The sequence below is a fragment of the Scyliorhinus canicula genome, chromosome 4 (genome assembly GCF_902713615.1).
Source record: "Scyliorhinus canicula chromosome 4, sScyCan1.1, whole genome shotgun sequence".
Taxonomy (NCBI): domain Eukaryota; kingdom Metazoa; phylum Chordata; class Chondrichthyes; order Carcharhiniformes; family Scyliorhinidae; genus Scyliorhinus; species Scyliorhinus canicula.
In genome coordinates this window covers 192727669-192748266 of record NC_052149.1, presented here as the reverse complement: position 1 = coordinate 192748266, position 20598 = coordinate 192727669, and the positions used below count along the sequence as shown (strand labels likewise).

Below are 20598 nucleotides of genomic sequence, written 5' to 3'. Positions count from 1 at the left end.
TATCAGGTACTAAATCGACTAATAGCTAGATTTCTCTCACCTTAAACTTTGAATCAAAACCTGTCCTCAACTGACAGCGGTTCCCTTCTAGCAAGGGAAAAACACACTATTATTCAGAATTTCAATACAATAATTGTAAATTGGTTTAAAAAAAATACTTTAAAAATTGATTTCAGTAAAAGCCAGGGAGGCTTTCAAGAGTTGAACAAAACCCAAAGAATGTTAATTGCATCATGTAGTGCATGTAAAATCATGTATTACAGAAGACTCAGTGCCATTAACATCGACCTACAGTATCACAGAACTTGCAGCAGACCAGTTAGATTCAAGAAATTGCTTCCTATTTGCTAACCAAATAGAAATTCACCTCGGAGCACAAAGTCACACAACGTGAATAATTTATTCACAATTAAATCACTTTTTCAGTAAAACTTGTTTAAACCAATTCAATGTATTTTATCGCACCAAAGAAAGGTGAGAAGTTTATAGACAAATAATCTCATTTTGTTGGGACATACAATAGTAACTTGTGAATAAAACAGTGCACAAACTATCACGAGAGGAAACAAAACGTTACATTAGAAGCAACCATGCACCGGCATTGTCGAAACTTGCAACAAAAATATGATTATAAGTGGAGGTATTTTGGAGGTCATGCCTTGCAGTTTAAATTCAATCAGGAGTGGAAACAGCTTGATTTTCCTTTCCCTATCTAACCAGAGCATTGAAGTCAATTTTCATTTCTCCCTCTCCATAGAACTGTCCAAGTTGTAAATATCGGTTCAAGTAATGCATTTTCCAACTCATGTTCCGTTACAAAGCAACTATGTGTCTTTCTGCGACTGAATTTAAATGTTTCTTTGCAAACCTATTGAACAATCACAGCTAATCGTCTATTACCATTACCACACCAACTTGCATTTCAACAGTGCTTTTGACTGAATAAGGAGGAGCGTCACCAAATACAATTTGGCAAAATTAAAAACTTTGAATTCATTTTTTTCCTAATGTTTTTATGTCATTAGGTTAGGGTACCTAAAACAGAATATTGTATTTTCCTTCAGGATTTGAAAAGAATATGTTCTCTCGAAGACAAAAGGGGCTAAACACCCCCAAAACGGGAGGCAGAGATCGCGAAACATGATTAACCTGAGCCTACTGACTGAAATGCAGGCAGCAGGACATGTTTGTGTTGCCTACTGGTATAAATGATTTCCGCATGTTGGTTGGCTGGATGCAAGAGCAAGGACCTAATGTCATGCATGGCCAGCACTATTAAAACTAGCTTGCATCTCCTAAATGGGAGGTGCATTGTGGTTGCAGGAGGTCCTGTGGTGCAGTGGGTAGTGTCCCTACCTCGGAGTCAGAAGCTCAGGGCTCAAGTGCCATTCCGGGACTTGATGGCCACCGGGAGCGAATACTCCATATTATGTCCCTGGAAGATTTCTGGTTAAGCGTTGGTGATAAAACGGCGAAGAATCCTGAGAAAATCGTTGACCAGAGAGAGCAGTCAGAAGCAACTGGGGTGGAGCCAGCTCCTCGATATGGCGACTTGGTCCTCGAACGGCTCTCGATCCGCTCTCTCAAAGGCATTACAGCCGCTAATATTGTTAAAGTCATTGATGATAAACTGCGCTTGTTGGCGCAGAATATCAGTGTTCATGAGGCTGAACTGCAGAATACTAGCTAGAGGCTCAATGAAGTGGAAGAGTGAATCCTTATTGACGATCATCTAACTTCCACAGTTGAGGCCCACTTGCAATCAGTGGAAAATCTGCTGTGTGGTATTTCAGAATTCCTGGATGATCTTGAGAACCGAGGCCGGAGGAAAAATGTCCGGGTCGTCGGTTTGCCAGAAAGGGAGTGTAATCTCCCCATTAAATTCTTTTGAGAGCTGGCTGCCACATTTTCTTAAGCGGGACACGAAAGCTGGACCTACTAAGTTAGAAAGGGCACATCATATCCTGTCTTTGAAACCTCAGGACAATCAGTGTCCCCGGCATATAATTATTCATTTTAATAACTTTGGAGGTCACTAAAGAGTTGGAAGGGGAGAGGCATAATGGGGCCTTGCTCTATGAGGTCGCAAAATCTCTTTCTTCCAAGATTTCTTAGTGGGACGCAACAAAAGCACAGAGGCTTTGAGAATGTTATAAAATGACTCAAGACAGTTAGGAGTGAATTAAGCCCTGCTTTATCTGCTACACTGAGGGTAGTATCCGATAATTCTGTAAAAGACATTCGACAATCCGGCCAATACCTTGGCTTTTGTGAACTCCGTGGAAGGCAATAATCTGGAGTAACATTCTGCAGTTCACTGTAAACTCTGGACTATATTCCTTTTTATTAAAATTTCCATTTGATCGTTTGTTATTATTTATCATGTTAACAGAATGTGTTGGTAATTGACCACTATAATGAATGTTTTATCCTTAAGGATATCAAAGACTTCCATTTGTTTTGAATGGAAAACACCCCTCAGCAGCTAAGGAGTAAACTGTGTAGTACTGGGGCTGTGTGATTCCGTCTTTTTTTCTGATCCGTATAGTTATGGTGGGAGTCTATACTTTATGGTCTCCTTGCCTTAATCATGACAAATATAAGTAGCGCCACTGCTGGGAGGTGGGCGAGTGGTTTAAGTCCTAATGGATGGGGATAGAATATGGAAAGGGCATCCGGTACTCTTTTTTATTGTAGCACATCTTATCTCCTACTTTTTGAGGAGAAATACTCCTGGGTGTAATGATGGAAAGTTTATAGGGTTAGCCCTATGGATCCTCACATGTGGTGAGGAATACCCCCTTGGAACTAATTGCTTTGCGAATTTTTTGTAGATTTTTTTATTTTTGGGTTAAAGATTTGCTAACTGGCTCCTGCAAAGGTACAGGCAGGTCTCATATCTGAGAAAAATACTTTATAAAGCGTCATTGGTGCTTCTGGTGTAATTGGAGTAGGGGGAGGTATGTTTTGGTGCACACCTGACCAGGGAGTGAAAATATTATCTCTATATTTTCCTTGGCTAAATGAGCAATGGCGATAGCTACTTTCGAAAATTTGCTCCTGGAATGTGCGGGGAGTACATCCTCCTATTAAGAGATAAAAAGATTTTGTCTTTCCTTAAAGAAGGGAAAGTTGACATAGCTTTGTTGCAAGACATTCACTTAGATGACAGGAGCACCTAAAGTTGATGAGGGACTGAGTGGGAGAGGTATTTTTCACTTTGTTCTTGACCAGTATACGGTGCAGGGTGTCACAGTGTTAGTCAATAAAAATATACATGGATGACTGTGTGAAGCATAAGGGGGATAAGTATGTGATTGTCAAGGGACTTTTATGTGGGGAAATTTTCATATTCATGAATGTATATGATCCACAGAACTACCTCCCTGATTTTGTTCCTAAAGTCTTCATGGACTTTGCTGAATTGGTATCTGCTAATTCCTTTATAGGTGGGGACTTCAACTTAACCCTTTGGTGGACAAACTCCCAGTAATCAGAAATCCCCCCACCCAACAGGCAAGGGCTTTAGCATCAGTTTGCACGGAGGTGGGATATGTTGATGTGTGGAGAACACTGCACGCTAAGGATAAAAAATTCACTTTAATTTCTGCTCCCCATCTGTATCATACTAGACTTGACTATTTCTTCATGCCAAAAACAATCCTACACTCAGTGGCTTCCTGCTCTATAGGTAGTATTGTGATCTCCGACCATGCACCTGTTGTCCTGCAATTTCTATTCAAGGGGGCCCCCACGATTTAGATCTTGGGAGATTTGACGCATCTTTGCTCAGTGATCATACTTTACCTCATATTTTCTTCTACTCAGTCAATTCCTTCTCTAATGTGAGCCCCTCTATGTATGGGAAACCTGTAAAGTTTATGCTAGGGGTCCAGTCATTTTATATACAGCCAACAAAAGGTTTAAAATGCTGGAGCGACAGCACTGGTTAGAAGTAAGATTGGCCAAAGCAGAGAGGAAGTGTAGCAGGAATCCTAAACATTTGTTTCTGAAAGAATTTTATGCAATCCGATCTGCGCTGGACTCCTCATTGACTCAGCATACTGAGAGGAGTTTAAAGTTTGCCAAACAAAAGTTACATGAGTTTGGAAACAAACAAAGTAGATACCTGGCTTTTCTTACTAGAAAGAGGGTCTACTCGTTCTGCACTGGATTCCAAGGCTAATAGAATGGCGAAAACAGAGGATGTTAACAAGGCATTTAAAGGTATCTATGTCGATTTATATGAAACAGATCTGTCTGGGGATGCATTGACACTTATGGAGTGTTTTTGCTCCTCCCTTAAACTCCCAACAATCTCAGAGGACCAAAGGTCAGCCCTGAATGCTCCTATTTCTAAAGAAGTGGCTCTTGCCCGAAAGGGAGCTTCAATCTGATAAGGCCCCAGGGCCGATGGTTTTGGATGGAAATTTTATCAGGAATTTGAAGACTTGCGAATGGATGCACCTGATTAGCATGTCTGATCACCCATTTGAAGCAGATCTGCTGCCGCAGATGCTCCATAAAGCGAATCCTGAAGAGTGTGTGTCTTATAGGCCAATTTCACTCCTGAATGTAGATTTGAAATTGTTGTCCAAGGTGTTGGCACAAGGCCCAGAAAGAATTCTCCAATGATCATCCAGGGCGATCAGACTGGATTCATAAAGGGCCGAAATGTGTGTACCAATGTCAGAAGATCATTAAATGCCATTCAGGTCTTTCAAGAACAGATATTAGATGGGTTGGTGATTTCCTTGGATGCAGAAAAAGCTTTTGAACAGGTGGGAAGGAATTATGTATTTTATGCGCTGCAGAAATTCGGGTTAGGAGGGGAGTTTATTAAGTGGATACAAGTGTTTTATAAAATCCCCGACGGCAATTCTTACTATGACTTCCGGTCTGATCAGTTTTGTCTCCAACGAGGGACAAGGCAGGTTGCCCATTATCTCCGTTACTGTTCACAATAGCTATTGAACCCCTAATGGAGGCAATTAGACAGGATATCCGGGTTTTGGGGCTACACACTGGAGGGAAGCAACATAAGATTACGCTATGCGTGGACGATGTGTTGCTATTTGTATCTAAACCAGACGTTTCTGTTCCCATCATAATTGATATTGTGGGTAGATTTAGCCTTTTTTTGGGTTATGAAAGTAATTTTACAAAGTCTGAGGCTATACCATTGGGGAGGCTTAAAGGGAGACCTATTCCTTTGCCAATTTCCCATTTACTTTTTTGGGTAATGTGGCTACCTCCTCCTTTCGACATTTCTATGGGGCAAACATCCCCCCCTTACTCGCATCTATTAAGTGGCACCAGCACTGTTAGTCCTCCTTGCCGATATTGTAGGTGGGCGATATGTTTAGAGGTGCCTCCTTGTCATCTTTTGAGTAGCTAGGCCAACAATTTCAAATTCCCAGAGTCTCCTTTTTCAAATATCTGCAACTCAAAGACATGGGGCAGAATTCTCTAATAATGGGGCAGTGTCCCCACAACGCGAGAAAACTGGCGTGAATCACTCTGGACTTTCCTGAAGAAAGTCCAGAGTGATTTTCCGTTATGAAGAGGGATAGAAGGGCCCCGGAGTAGTCCATGCAGCTCTGGCTGCCGATACAGGACCCTGTACTTCCGGCCGCGAGTCCATGCATGTGCGTGGTGGCGGGCCCCGCGCAACATGACAGACCCACACAGCGGGCCATCCCCGACAATATAAGCCCCCCACCAGATCGCGCCCACGCGCCGACCGGTGGCCCCAAATCGCGAGCCTGGCCATCCTAGGTGACGGATCTCCCCGCCCCCCAAGATTGAGGCTCGGAGAATCCGGGCCTTTATCCTTAATAAGACAAATTTTTGTCATGTGCTTCTGTCTCCCCAGTGGAAAAAATCCTGATATATACGGAACGTAAGCAATTAATCAATGTTTTAGATCCTCAGTGAGTATGTTGGAAACCCTTGTTGTCTTGCGAAAAAGACTTTGCAGTGAGAATTGATGAGAAGACTTGGGTAAATAGATGGGAAAGTGCCAATAGAATCTCAGTCTGTAATAGAATGAAAGAGACTCAGTTCAAAATATTACACCATCTGCATATCATACCAAGCTTGCGACACAGGTTTGACCCTTCCGCGCTGTGCCAAAAGTGCAAGGAAGTTGAGGGAGACTGCATACGGTGTGTATGGTCCAGTACCAAAATTAAATCCTATGGGTCTGGTTAGAGCTTGAGAAGATATTCAGTACGGCCCAAGAATTAGATCCTTTGTTCCTAATTCAGGGGAATCTAGGTAGGATAATTATTGACGCTAGTAAAAAAGGCAGTATTATATCAAACTTTTGCAGCATGAACATCCTTCGCTCCTGGATTAGCGATAAATCTCCTTTAATTCAGAATTGGCATAAAATTATCAGTGAATGTATCCCAATGGAGTTCCTAACTTGTATACTCTGTTCTAAATTGGACGCATTCCATAACATGAGGGACCCCTGTCTCAAGTATGTAGGTTCCACAATGTCTGCTTTGCTCCGACAAAGTTTTCCATAAGTTATGTAGCATTGGCTTGAACTTGTTACACGTGGATATGTGCACCATTTTACCATGTTTTCATGCCTTTATCCTCTTCTCCCCATCCTATAGCTTATTTGTTTATTGGTTTTCCTTGTATAAATGGAGGCACCTAGTTTAATGATTAAGCTGAACCAACTGTGTTGGTGTTCTCCTGCCTTTTTCCGTATTCATGTATGGTGAAGCATTTATGCTGCGTTGCACCAGTTTTGAGGGTGTGCTGCTTTATTTGTAAAAATTAAAAAGCTTCAATAAAAATATGTTTAAAAGTTTACCTGTGGATATGATGATGTTTTCGGACCAGGGGCAGCACTGACATGAGAAATAGAAGAGGAGTGCAAGGACACATCCTCCAAAGCCAACCGGTTAGGGGTGGAAATTAAAGCCACTGCAGGTAATGCTCTGGCCACAGTTCAATAGCTGAAAATGGAACCATGCAAGGGAGGTTCCACTTAGCTGTATGGAGGAGGAAAGACTGTGGAGGAAGATGGCATGATAAACCATTTCAAAGGCTAGATATGTTGAGAAGGATAGGGACGGATAGGTTATGGCAGGCACAAAGAATCTCATTTGTAACTATAGTAACGAGTGGGATGCATAGAATTGAAGGAAAGATGGGCATTGATTTGAGAAGTGACAATATTCGGCACGGCGGCACAGTGGTTAGCATTGCTGCCTCACAGCGCCAGGGACCCGGGTTCAATTCCGGCCTTGAGTGACTAACTGTGTGTTTGCACTTTCTCCCCGTGTCTGCGTGGGTTTCCTCCGGCTTTCTCTCACAGTCCAAAGATGTGCAGGTTAGGTAGATTGGCCATTGTTTCCAGGGATGTGTAGGTTGGGTAGGGTTACAAGGATAGAACATAGAACATTACAGCGCAGTACAGGCCCTTCGGCCCTCGATGTTGCGCCGTCCTGTGAAACCCCTCTAAAGTCCCTCTACACTATTCCCTTATCGTCCATATGCCTATCCAATGACCATTTGAATGCGTTTAGTGTTGGCGAGTCCACTACAGTTGCAGGCAGGGCATTCCACGCCCTTACTACTCTCTGAGTAAAGAACCTACCTCTGACATCTGTCCTATATCTATCTCCCCTCGGATGGGCCCAGCGGCCTGCCTAATACGACCGTTTCACGCCGGCGCCAACCATACCTGGTCGCTGCCGGCGTGAACAGCGCGCGACCGCTGCGTGTGGGGCCTGTGGGGGGGGCGGAGGGAGAATAGAGCACCAGGGGGGTGCTCAGGAGGGGTCTGGCCCGCGATCGGTGCCCACCGATCGTCGGGCCGGCGTCTCTGAAAGACGCACTCTTTTCTCTCCGCCGCCCCGCAAGATCAATCCTCCATGTCTTGCGGGGCAGCGGAGGGGAAGACGGCAACCGTGCATGCGCGGGTTGGCGCCGGGCAACCTGCGCATGTGACGTCATTTAGGCGCCGCCGGCCGCGTCATTCAGGCAGCGCCGCTTTGACGCGTCAAGGCCCGGCGCGCGAGATTGACGCGCCGCCGCTCCTAGCCCCCTGGGGGTAGGAGAATAGGGGGCGAGGAGCTGTCTCCGATGCCGGAGTGAAACACTCCGGTTTTCACTCCGGCGTCGGCACTTTGTCTCCCTTTGGAAGAATCGCGCCCATTAACTTTGGTTTCTCTCCTCACAGATGCTGCCCGGCCTGCTGAGTATTTCCAGCATTTTCTGATTTTATTTCAGATGTCCAGTATCTGCATTGTTTTGGTTTTGAATAAAACTATGTCACTGGGTCAAAACTGGGTTACAATTTCAAAATCTAGGTTTAAGAGTTTATATTGTTCTGTGCTTTGCTTTGTGGATTTAATGAAACCAAAGTGAAGAGTGCCCACCTGCATATGCATTGGCTTCATTCAGCAGCTCTGTACACGTGTGAACGTCTGCAAATGCTCGAATTCCTAGACAGTTGGTTGGATGCAACTGGGATTGTAGAAAATCACAACAAGCGGTTCTCACATCCATTAGCTGTAACAGACTGGCTGCGGGCAAAAGCACCTAAAAGGCAAAGAAGAAAAGCAAATGAGATTCAAACTCCAGCTCCTGGATACTGTGTGGCCCCTTGTGTGGGGGAAAAAAGGGGCGGGTTTTTCCAATCCCGCGACAGACTGTCCACGCCATCGTAAATGCTGTCGCGTTTTACAACGGCGTGAACTGGCCACTCCCACGACTAATTCTGGGCCCTCCAGGGGGCCAGCATGGCGCTGGAGCGGTTTGCGCCACTCCAGCTGCAGATCCCGGCACGAACTGTGCGCCGCGGGACCCGCGCATACGCAGTTGCACCGGCGCCAACGAGGACATGTGCAGTGGCACCGGTGCCAACGTGCGTATGCGCAGTGGCCTCCTTCAACGCGCCGGCCCCGACGCAACATGGCGCAGGACTACAGGGGCCGGCGTGTAGGAAAGGAGACTCCCAGCCACAGAGGCCAGCCTGCCGATCGGTGGGTCCTGATCGCGGGCCTGGCCACATCAGTGGCCCCCCTCAAAGCCGCCATCTGACCCTTACATGCCGAGGTCCTACTGGCCCAGAGCAGGTTAGGACTCGGCTCTTTTCTTACGGCCGCTCGGCCCATCCGGGCCGGAGAATCGCTGGGCTGGTCGCATACAGCGGCCCACGACCGGCACCGCGCCAACCACGCCAGCGCCAATGGCGCCGATTCTCCGTCAGGGCGGCGTGGCGCGATTCGTGCGGCCCGCCGGCGATTCTCCGACCCGGTGCGGGGTCAAAGAATCCTGCCCAACGTCTCATTCCAACAGATTAACATGATGTCAGATACACAACACAAATAAACCTATCCTATTGTATTTAACTGAGGCGAGCACAAGAGACTAACATTGTTTTAATCCCAACGTAGTGGAAATACAAACTACTACAAATGGTTAAATCTCATTTTATAATGCTCAGCAATCAAAGACACAACGCGGCAAATCTCCTCTCAGAGAATACTGTAAGTTCGCAACTCGTTTGTCAAGAATGTTATCATTTGAGCAATGTTCATTAAAAAAACATTCTAAACATCATTCTGACCTCTCTGCAACACAATCTCATCCATATAGTTAGACATATTGCATTGTGAGGATAACATGCAAGAAATGGGCCAATTTAACTCATACAATTTCCTTTGCACATTTTTATCAAAACGCTTCTGCTGTATGACAAAAGGGAGAGAAAACAATGAATTAAAGCCCTTGCTTTGTCAATGGGATTTCGCCTTTGACTCTCGAAAACTAAATCGGAAAATTTTGGATTAAAAAAAAAACAACTAAATATTTCATAGGTTCTTTCAGATTTCAACTCCTGAACCTCTGCACGTTTTTTTTTCAAAGTAATGTTTCAAGAATCTTTACCTTCAGTAACCTGAAATAGTTAAGTCTTCATTCGTGCTTCAAAATATTAAACAAGTTAAGCCAATTCTCTGAGCTCACGATAGCATGCATCCATGCTATCAACCCTAAAAATGCAAGATGCCTGAAGCACTATACTTCCCCACATGCAACGTTAGTAACCTGCCATTCAAAACTGGTATTTACAGCCAGTTGCCAGTAAAACCTGCTTACACTAGACATTTTTTTATAATTATTTCCATTATTGTCGTTTGCTTAGTTTTTCCAACATAATATTATCAAGGGAAATACTGATGTGATGCAAGACAATAAATGCAAGCTTCACTGGCAAGGCGCTGTCATGATTCCTATTGAAACGACAGATGGCAATAAAGCAAAGATCTGGGGTGGGATTCTCTGATCCTGAGGCTAAGTGTCGACGCCGTCGGAAACGCCATCGCATTTCTCGATGGCGTCAACACGGCCCCAGGATCAGCAATTCTGGCCCCTACAGGCCCAGACCCAACATGGCACAGGAGTACAGGGGCCGGCGCAGAAGAAAGGAGGCCGGGAGACAGGGAAGCCAGCCCGCCGATTGGTGGGCCAGGCCACATCGGAGGCCCCCCCCCCTCCCCACTCCCCACACAGGCCACCACCCGACCCTTCAACGCTGAGTTCCCGCCAGCTGACAGCAGGTGTGGACGGCGCCGGCAGTACTCGGCGTTTCCACGACAGCCGCTCAGCCCAACCCGGCCCGAGAATCGGCAGGCCAGCCGTGTAGAGCGGCCCACAACCGGTGCCGTGCCAACCACGCCAGCGCCAATGGCGCCAATGCTCCACAGCCGGCGCGATTCGCGGCGATTCTCCGGCCCGCCCCTGGACTGTCATAAGAACCTCAATTTGCAAAAAATATTTTAACAAGATAAACAAATCCAGGATAACTTATTTTGCTGTTATCGGAAGGAAGCTTACTCGTCCTTGTGTGCATTTGAAATATTCATGTAGATAAGACAACTTCAAAAGGGGAATCTTTGACCTTGGTTTATGCAGATTAGATAGTACAAACAACTTTTTTTATTCTTTCATTGGGTGTAAATGTCACTGGCAAGGTCAGCATTTGCTGCTCATCCCTAACAGCCCTCGAGAAGGTGGTGGTGAGCTACATTTTGGAACCGCTCAGTCCATCTGGTGTTGTCACACCAATAGCACTGTTAGTAAGGGAGTTCCAGGATTTTGAACCAGCGACTGTGAGGAAATGGCATTGTAGTTCCAGGTTAGGATGGCGTGTAGCTTGGAGGGGAACTTACAGGAGGTGATATTCTCATGCACCCACTGCCCTTGACCTTCCAGGTAGTAACGATCACAGCTTTGAAAAGTGCTGTTGAGGGAGCCTTGGCTAGATGGTTTGCATTGTTGCCACCGTGCATCAATGATGAAGGGTGCAAATATTTAAGCTGGGTGGCATGCTTTGTCCTGGATCATATTCAGCTTCTTGAGTATTGTTGGAGCTGCTCATATTCAGGCAAGTGGAGGGTATACCATCACACTCCTAACTTGTGCCGTGTAGGTCGTGGACAGGCTTTGGGGAGTCAAGTTGTGAGCTAATAGCCATAGAATTCTCAAACTCTAACCTGCTCTTGCAGTCACATAATTTGTGTGGCTGGTCAAGTTTAGTTCTGGTCAATGGTAACCTGTCCAGAGTGTTGATGGTGGGCGTTTCAGCAATGATAATGCCATTGAATGTCAAAGGGAGGTGGTTGCATTCACTTTTGTTGGAGATGGTCATTGCCTGGCACTTGTGGGGTGCAAATGTTACTTGCTACTTATTAGCCCAAGTCCAGATTTCCTGCACTTACACATGAACCTCTTCCGTATCTGAGGAGTCGCAAATGGTACTCAACATTGTGCAACCATAGAACATAGAACATAGAACAGTACAGCACAGAACAGGCCCTTTGGCCCTCGATGTTGTGCCGAGCAATGATCACCCTACTCAAACCCACGTATCCACCCTATACCCGTAACCCAACAACCCCCCCCCCCAACCTTACTTTTTAGGACACTACGGGCAATTTAGCATGGCCAATCCACCTAACCCGCACATCTTTGGACTGTGGGAGGAAACCGGAGCACCCGGAGGAAACCCACGCACACACGGGGAGGACGTGCAGACTCCACACAGACAGTGACCCAGCCGGGAACCGAACCTGGGACCCTGGAGCTGTGAAGCATTTATGCTAACCACCATGCTACCGTGCTGCCCCATGCTACCGTGCTGCCCCATCAGCAAACCGTCGGCAAACATCCTCACTTCTGACCTTATGATCGAGGGAAGGTCATTGAAGAAGCAGCTGAAGTTGGTTCGGTCTAAGCCATCCTGAATGATGTCCTGAGGCTGTGGTGATTGGCCTCCAACAATCACAAACAACTTCCTTTTTGCAGCTCCAACGACACTCGAGAAACTCAACACCACTCAGGACAAAGCAGCTTGCTTGGATTGGCAATCCATTCACCACCTTAAACATTCACTCCCTCCACTACCAATGCACTATCAACAAAATACACAACTGCTGCTTGCCATGGCATGTTCAACAGCATCTCCCAAATCTTCAACCTGTATCACCTCGAAGAGCAAGGATAGCAAGTACGTGGGATTTTGATTTTGATTTGCTGGCAAGGCTCCCCTCCAGTTCACGCAACACTCTGGCTTGGGAAATATACTGCCAATCCTGAGTCACACTCCCTACATAAGAAGGGCTGGTTTAGCTCACTTGGCTAGACAACTGGTTCGTGATGCCGAGCAAGGTCAGCAGCGCGGGTTCAATTCCCATACTAGCTGAGGTTATTCACGAAGGCCCACCTTCTCAACCTTGCCCTCGCCTGAGGTGTGGTGATCCTCAGGCTAAATCACCACCAGTCAGCTCTCCCCCTCAAAGAGGAAAGCAGCCTGTGGTCATCTGGGCCGATGGTGACTTTACGTTTTACATAATAGCACTGTGGGAGTAAGATATCAAAACCCTTCATGACTTTTAACATCTCCACTAAATCTGTCCCTAACCTTCTCTGTCATAAAGAACAGTCCCTGCTTCTGTAACCTCTTCATGTAACTCAAGTTGGCTCATTACCACCTTTACAAAGACAATTAGGAATGCTGCCCTCGCCAGCGATGCTTACATTCCATGAATAAATTTTCAAACACAGCTGTTTGATAGTATCAAAATTGAATATTGCTGAAAAGAGGGACTTGTTGCCAAAGATTTTTGCCTTGCACTCATCAGGAAAAATACAATAATGCCAAGGTGATCGCCACAATTTTTACTTCAGGAGAAAAGGGTTGGCAAATTGGCATCTGTTTCATGACTAAACTGGACAGACGTGACCACTGGAAATGTGGTCATCTAGTTCAAGAATCTCTTGTCTTTTTAGAGACCATTTTTCATACAGCAGATGAACAGCAAAGGCCCCCATTCATGCTTTTAAACACAATGGAAAACCTGGATTTTGTGCATGCATGCAGGATAAAATCAATCTAAGTGCATTGTGTATAATTAAAGGAGGCAATATTGGCCGTAGCAGTCAACAGCACTGTGTCAGTAAAAATGCTAATGCAGTCAAATCAACTGAATCAAATTAATGGATATATCAATTAGCCACGAAGGTGAAAATTTCAAGGAGTTAGATTTAGCTCTTGGGGCTAAAGGGATCAAGGGATATTGAGGGGGGGAGGCGGAATCTTTAGCACAGGGCTAAAGAGCTGGCTTTTAAAGCAGACCAAGGCAGGCCAGCAGCACGGTTCAATTCCCGTACCAGCCTCCCCGAACAGGCGCAGGAATGTGGCGACTAGAGGCATTTCACAGCAACTTCATTTGAAGCCTACTTGTGACAATAAGCGATTTTCATTTCATTTCATTTTCATCAGGGTATTGAACTTGATGATCAGCCATGATCATAATGAGTGGCAGAGCAGGCTCGAAGGGCTGAATTGCCTCCTCCCGCTTCTATTTTCTATGTTTCTGAAAACCCTCTTTAGAAAAACTGCATCACTTGCATATGGACCACCACTGTGAAAATAAAGCACCCAGCTAATAGTCCAACAAGCAATTCCTGATAACTTAGTACAAAAATACTTGGTCTGTTTGAACAAATTAATCATCACCAGCACCAATAATGGCAATAATGGTGTTTGGCTTATCCCAGGCATGTTATAGTTGCCCCAGGCAGTAATTCGAGGCATTCTCTTGAGTGTTGCATGCTCTTTTGCAGCCTTCCATTATAGTACAAGGCGGGCCTGGGCAGGAACTTGACAAGTTTTGTCTTAGTTATTTTTCAGTTAATGTAATTTATTCTGTTTCAGGCACCTAGGATCAACCAACAATATCAGCTAGGTAAAGCATGGATTGATGAAAAGTAAAGATCACTCTTGCTCCGTCCCAGTAGTGTAGCCCCTCTGAGTGAATTTGCCAAATTTAGTGCAAAATTAAAAGAACTGTATTCCTTCATTCCAATGTAACATCTTCCACTTCTCCTAAAAGTAGGGCCTCCATGCTGCCGTTACAATTCCTATAATGCCCGTTGGTACCTCATCCAGATGGTCTTTATGTTAGTATGTACTTAGATATAAGTGACAGCAAGCTATTTGAGTGCAAGGGGAATTACAGTTGAGCTCAATCTTGTCCGTACCCAATAGCAACATCCATGTTTCTAGCAGAGCCCAATGAATAAGCAAATCATTTACTGCGCCATCCAACCCAGATTCGCTGAAGCACCCTAACTACCACATTGACTGCAAGGTCGGCTAACTCAGCGCACAACAGAGACTCAACTCGGCAACCGTCCAGATCTGTTTGGTTTAGCAAGTCCCAGGATGAACTCACCGGACCATCAGGGAAACTAGTAAAATCTTTTTTTAAAACCAAATTTTATTATTTTCCCTGCAAAATTCATCATCCCAGTTGGAAAACTGTTTTAATTAATTCACAATACATGTCAGTAACAGCAACACAATCGTTAATTCTTCTGACTGATGACATTAACAAAGTCATGAAGGGCACTACTCATTCCTGGAAGATAACACAGGTGAGAATAAAATCTTAACATGATTTTGAGTTATATAAGTGAAGGTATGCCTGGGTGATGGTATAGTAACCACAGGAACACAGGATATCCCCCAGCAAACTAATTTCCTTTAAAGAGATTAGAGGAAGTGTCTTGTCAAGAGTCCAGCTGTACAGGGGGAAAACAAACTTGGGATTTGTTCACAGCCTGCCGCTTTGAAACATACTTTCAGACTCTTGACAGTTTCTGTGTGCGTGGCATATGGGCAAATCTCAAACCAGCTAGTACTTACCCATCCTCTTCAATAATTTACATCATCATTCATCTATAGCCTGTCTTGTTTGCTCATTTCCTGCAGCATAACCCAGCAGGAAGTTTAATTTGCTGCTCTTGACAACAAATATATTTCTGTAAGCAATTATTTTTTGCAAAGTAAGAATTTATGATAATCCTTCTAAAAGGAAAATTGGCACAAATGTTGCATGTGATTTTCAATGTAATTATGTCACGTACAAGTTATCCAACTACATTTTTATGGCAATAACATAGTTCAACATAAATTAATCAAAGTCTGTGACAAAAATGCCATGGCCCAGAAATTTTGGCCAATTTTTGGAAAGACTCACGTGCAGTCTGGACAGTGAGACGAATTTGGGGCAAAGCCAGTTTCCATATGGGTTTCCTCCCCATCCTGGACAAATTTGGAAATTCTGATAGGAGACCAAACATGTCCTTCAGCTGTATCTTTTCTGTAGTAATGTCATAGTCAGAGACAAGACTAGTTGGATGTCGAGCTCTTTTGAAAATCCAACTGGCCTAATTCACCAAGTGAAGGGACTAGTTTAGCACAGTGGGCTTGTAATGCAGAACAATACCAGCAGCGCGGGTTCAATTCCCGTACCGGCCTTCCCGAACAGGCGCCGGAATGTGGCGACTAGGGGCTTTTGCACAGTAACTTCACTGAAGCCTACTTGTGACAATAAGTGATTATTATTATTAAGTGTATAGCTAGCAATAATTATGCCTGCATGAAAGACATGCTTACCATACAAGTACCTTAATTGGGTTGCACAATCCTACTGATAACTAAAGGAGGAGCCAACAAGTTAACTCTTTGCTGTTGAAATTTTGGCCAGAATGGCCACCCCCTCCTCAAAGTAGTGTCACAGTTGCCTTGCAGCCCAGTACTGCAGGAAATTTCCCCCATAATTGTAATTAATCCACACCTGGGTCTGGGGGCAGGATAAGGGCCAGAGCAGTTGTGTGTCCAGATGTTATGACTCCACTGCACATTCAGTGTTTGTGTGTGGCTCCTGAAAATTATGGGTTCAATGATGTAAGCTACTTTAAGTCACCAGTTCACCACCTCAATTTGACATAGTTAACCCATACATGTTTTCTACAAAATTGTATATGGGACACGTTTACAGCACAATTTATTTATTTTTTTAATATAAATTTAGAGTATCCAATCATTTGTTTTCCAATTAAGGGGCAATTTAACGTGGCCAATCCACCTACCCTGCACATCTTTGGGCTGTGGGGATGAAACACACGCAGACTCGGGGAGAATGTGCAAACTCTACACGGACTGTGACCCAGAGCCGAGATCGAACCTGGGACCTCGGCGCCATGAGGCAGCAGTGCTCACCACTGCGCCACCGTGCTGCCCTACAGAACAATCTAGTGGAAAAGAAAAATACATTTCATAAGCAATTGGAATCAAGCCAATTCATTCACATAGTCTACAAAAAAAGTTATACGTTTGGAAACAACAGTCGTTTATGGAAGTCTCATAAGAACTAGGAGCAGTAGGCCATCTGGCCCCTCGAGCCTGCTCCGCCATTCAATGAGATCATGGCTGATCTTTTGTGGACTCAGCTCCACTTTCCGGCCCGAACACCATAACCCTTAATCCCTTTATTCTTCAAAAAACTATCTATCTTTACCTTAAAAACATTTAATGAAGGAGCCTCAACTGCTTCACTGGGCAAGGAATTCAATAGATTCACAACCCTTTGGGTGAAGAAGTTCCTCCTAAACTCAGTCCTAAATCTACTTCCCCTTATTTTGAGACTATGACCCCTAGTTCTGCTTTCACCCATTGTTGAAACAACCTGCCCGCATCTATCCTCTCTCTCTCTCTCTCTCTCTCTCTCTCCCTCTCTCTCTCTCTCTCCCTCTCTCTCTCCCTCCCCTCCCTCCCCCCCCCCCACCAGCTTTAACTTTAACTCATACTTTAACTTTTTTTCAAAAAAGGTTTCCCTTAAAATAAAGTACGGACAATATCACTCAACTTCCATGTTCTTTATATCCACTCAGGAGAACTAAGACATTTTCAGATTTTTGGCTGCCACAAGAAGATCGGGAGAAACAAACACTGGTAATTTGTTTTGTATTTTGGTCCATGTTCCCATGCCCAACAGAAACTAGACCAAAATTGCTTAATTGATCCTTCTAGCCAACAAACAAAGGGGATTATCAGCTGATTTGCACCTGCCTAGTTTAAGTAGGTGTATTCTACACCTATAAGTAGTGAGCTTCCAGATTGACAGCCAGCTCAATTCTGGGGTAAATCAGCACTGAAGATCATGACTGAAAATGTCATAACTGATAACTTATCCCCCTTTGCCTTTATATCATGCCCAAAAATTGATAAAATAACATTGATTTTCATCCCAATTGAGTTCTCCATTCTCATCGCTGCGATGAGCAAATATGAAGGTAATGAGCAGCTGAAACCCTCACTCAGGCCTTTATTAACTACCAGATTTGACTATTCCAAGATGCTCCAGTGGCCACCTAAAATGGTGTCTAGCAAAGGTTGCTGGGAAAAGTGGACAACAATGAGGACAAGCAGGCTGCAGCTCAGTACAAACACTAAAGCTGCTGCCCAAACTCTTGCAAATACACAGAAAAAGGCCATCTCCGGGCCATCCCAGGACAATAGGTCTTGCATGTTAATTTCAGACCAGACCAAGGACTGACCATCAAGGACTGCAAGACTTGGGATCACAGATAAAGACCAATATCTGTCCGGTACTTGTCAGTCACTTTGAAGTTGTCAAGGTCTTGTATGAACTTATTTTGTAGTTTAACTTATGTTCTATGTGTGTGATTGCATAACTTTAACATTTTGTGCATGTGAGTAAATATTGATTGTTTAATGTAACAGACTTGCAATCATTTGTTCACCGCATACGTGTTAAGACACATTGTGGTTTAGGAACAACACTCCTGACTGGCGTCCCATCTTTCACACTCTATAAACTTCAGCTCAACCAAAAATACTACTGCCATTTTTCTGATTCATACCAAGTCCAGTTCACCATCACCCCTGTGCTCGCTAACCTACGTTGCTCCCTGTCCGACAACGCTTTAGATTTGAAATTCTTGAGTGGTCAAACCCCTCTCTGTCTTCTTCCAACCCCAATCCCTGTACCCTCTTCCAATTTATATATCTCTGTATTTCTCCAATTCTCACCTCTTTTGCATCCCAAAATTCTAACTTCCCACCAATGACAGCGGTGCCATCAGCTGCCCAGGCCTTATGCTCTGGAATTCCCTCCCCAAACCTCTCCTCTCTAAAACTACCTCACCTGTTCCAATATCTCTTTTTGTGGCTTGGTGTCAAATTCTTTCTGGTTATAATCCTGTGAAGTGCCCTGGGACGTTGTACTATGTCAGCAGAATTAGATAAATGCAAATTGCTGTTGTCATACACGCAAACACCACTGAGGGACTCAAACAGCCTGCATATTCGCTCTCCCGACCTCTGGTATGACTTGTCATAACTAATGCCATTGATATTAATGGGAATATAAAGTTACAAAATAAACAAATGTTTAAAGCTCATCCCACCCCCATATCCCCATCATTGCTCTCCTGACACGTCCATCTGCGTAGTACACTACATCCCTACACCACAACATAGAACAGCCCTTCATTGCTCTTCATTGGGGCAGCACAGTAGCACAAGTAATTAGCACTGTGGATTCACAGCGCCAGGGTCCCAGGTTCGATTCCCGGCTGGGTCACTGTCTGTGCGGAGTCTGCACGTTCTCCTCGTGTCTGCGTGGGTTTCCTCTGGGTGCTCCGGTTTCCTCCCACAGTCCAAAGACATGCAGGTTAGGTGGATTGGCCATGATAAATTGCCCTTAGTGACCAAAAAAGGGTTAGGAGGGGTTATTGGGTTATGGGGGTATGGTGGAAGTGAGGGCTTAAGTAGATTGGTGCAGACTCGATGGGCTGAATGGCCTCCTTCTGCACTGTATGCAGAAACAAATGCACAAAAATGGTTCAAAAACTGGGGTGTGGGCAGCATGGTGACGCAGTGGTTAGCACTGCTGCCTCACGGTGCTGAGGTCCCAGGTTCGATCCCGGCTCTGGGTCACTATCCGTGTGGAGCTTGCACATTCTCCCCATGTTTCCGTGGGTTTCACCCCCACAACCCAAAGATGTGCAGGTTAGGTGGATTGGCCACACTAAATTGTCCCTTAATTGGAAAAAAAGAATTGGGTACTCTAAATTAAAAAAAAAACTGGGGTGTGGAGGTGCTGGTTAAGGAGGCAAAAAATATATAATTAGAAAAAAATCCCTGCGCTGAGAACCCGGATTCGATCTCGCTCACTGCCCATGTAGAGTTTCCACATTCTCCCCATGTTTGCGTGGGTCTCACCCCCACAACCCAAAGATGTTCAGGGTATGCGGATTGGCCACGCTAAATTGCCCCTTAATTGGAAAAAAAAAGAATTCGGTACTCTAAATTTATATTTAAAAAATAAAAAATTCCGGATGATTTTTCTCCTGGGTTTACTTGCAGCAGTTCCGGAAGATTATTATTTTTTTTTGTTCCTGGAGAATACAGGAAAACGAGGAGGATTGGTAATCCTATATATACCCTCTAGGCAAAGTCCACAAGTGCCCTATGTCAGGCAAATGTCCCTTTTCTCAATAGGATTACCAATCTCCACCAACAGAAAGTGCGGAATAGAGGGAACTCTGACATCGGGGCATCCTGCCCCTGCTCTCATTGTTTCTGAAGTCACCTGCTTCGTAACGACTGAATGGAGGCTTCATCCTTTCCTCAACGCAAGATAATTCAGCCTCATTTGGCAGATTCATAGTGGATCGCAATTGGAAAATGCTGGGATATTTGGAAGGCTTTGCCCGCAAATTCTTTTGCCAGACAGACAGTGCATGTCATTTTTGTTTCAGTACTTATTCACACAATGCATTAAACTGATTTTCAAACTTTGTGTTCATCCATTATCGCTGACATAATGGAAATTAGGTAAAATAATTAGGAAAGAGTCCGCAAATCAAGGTCTCTACAAGATTAATAGGGACGGTGGTTCTAAAATACATACATTCCACAGCCATACACCCAACTGGACTCCCATTTGAATTCAGTGCTCAAGATCAATATTTTAAGTTCATATGTTTAATGATTGCTTTGAACTATTTCTGGTAACCCTTAGGTGTACATTACCTGCACATTCTCTTCGGTGACTTCTACTTCAGCAGTGTATATATAATCTATTAGTTTGCTTAGTGTATGCCCATCTATATCTTTTATCTCAACTTTCTTTGCTTTACTTTCAGCCATGTCTCCTGCAAAACAAAGAAAAAAACAAACTTACTTTAATT

At 44.5% G+C, this 20598-nt stretch overlaps 1 protein-coding gene across 6 annotated transcripts in view; it reads right to left on the bottom strand.

Moving 5' to 3' along the window:
• The window catches only part of LOC119965268 (kelch-like protein 3), a 156640-nt gene that overhangs the window by 93305 nt on the left and 42737 nt on the right, over positions 1 to 20598 (bottom strand). For all 6 annotated transcript variants that reach the window (XM_038795785.1, XM_038795780.1, XM_038795781.1 and 3 more), the window contains 2 exons: positions 20441 to 20562; positions 8406 to 8568 (listed from right to left, as the gene is read on the bottom strand). In XM_038795785.1, coding sequence (XP_038651713.1) covers positions 8406 to 8568; positions 20441 to 20562 — 285 coding nt within the window. The remainder of the gene's footprint in view (positions 1 to 8405; positions 8569 to 20440; positions 20563 to 20598) is intronic.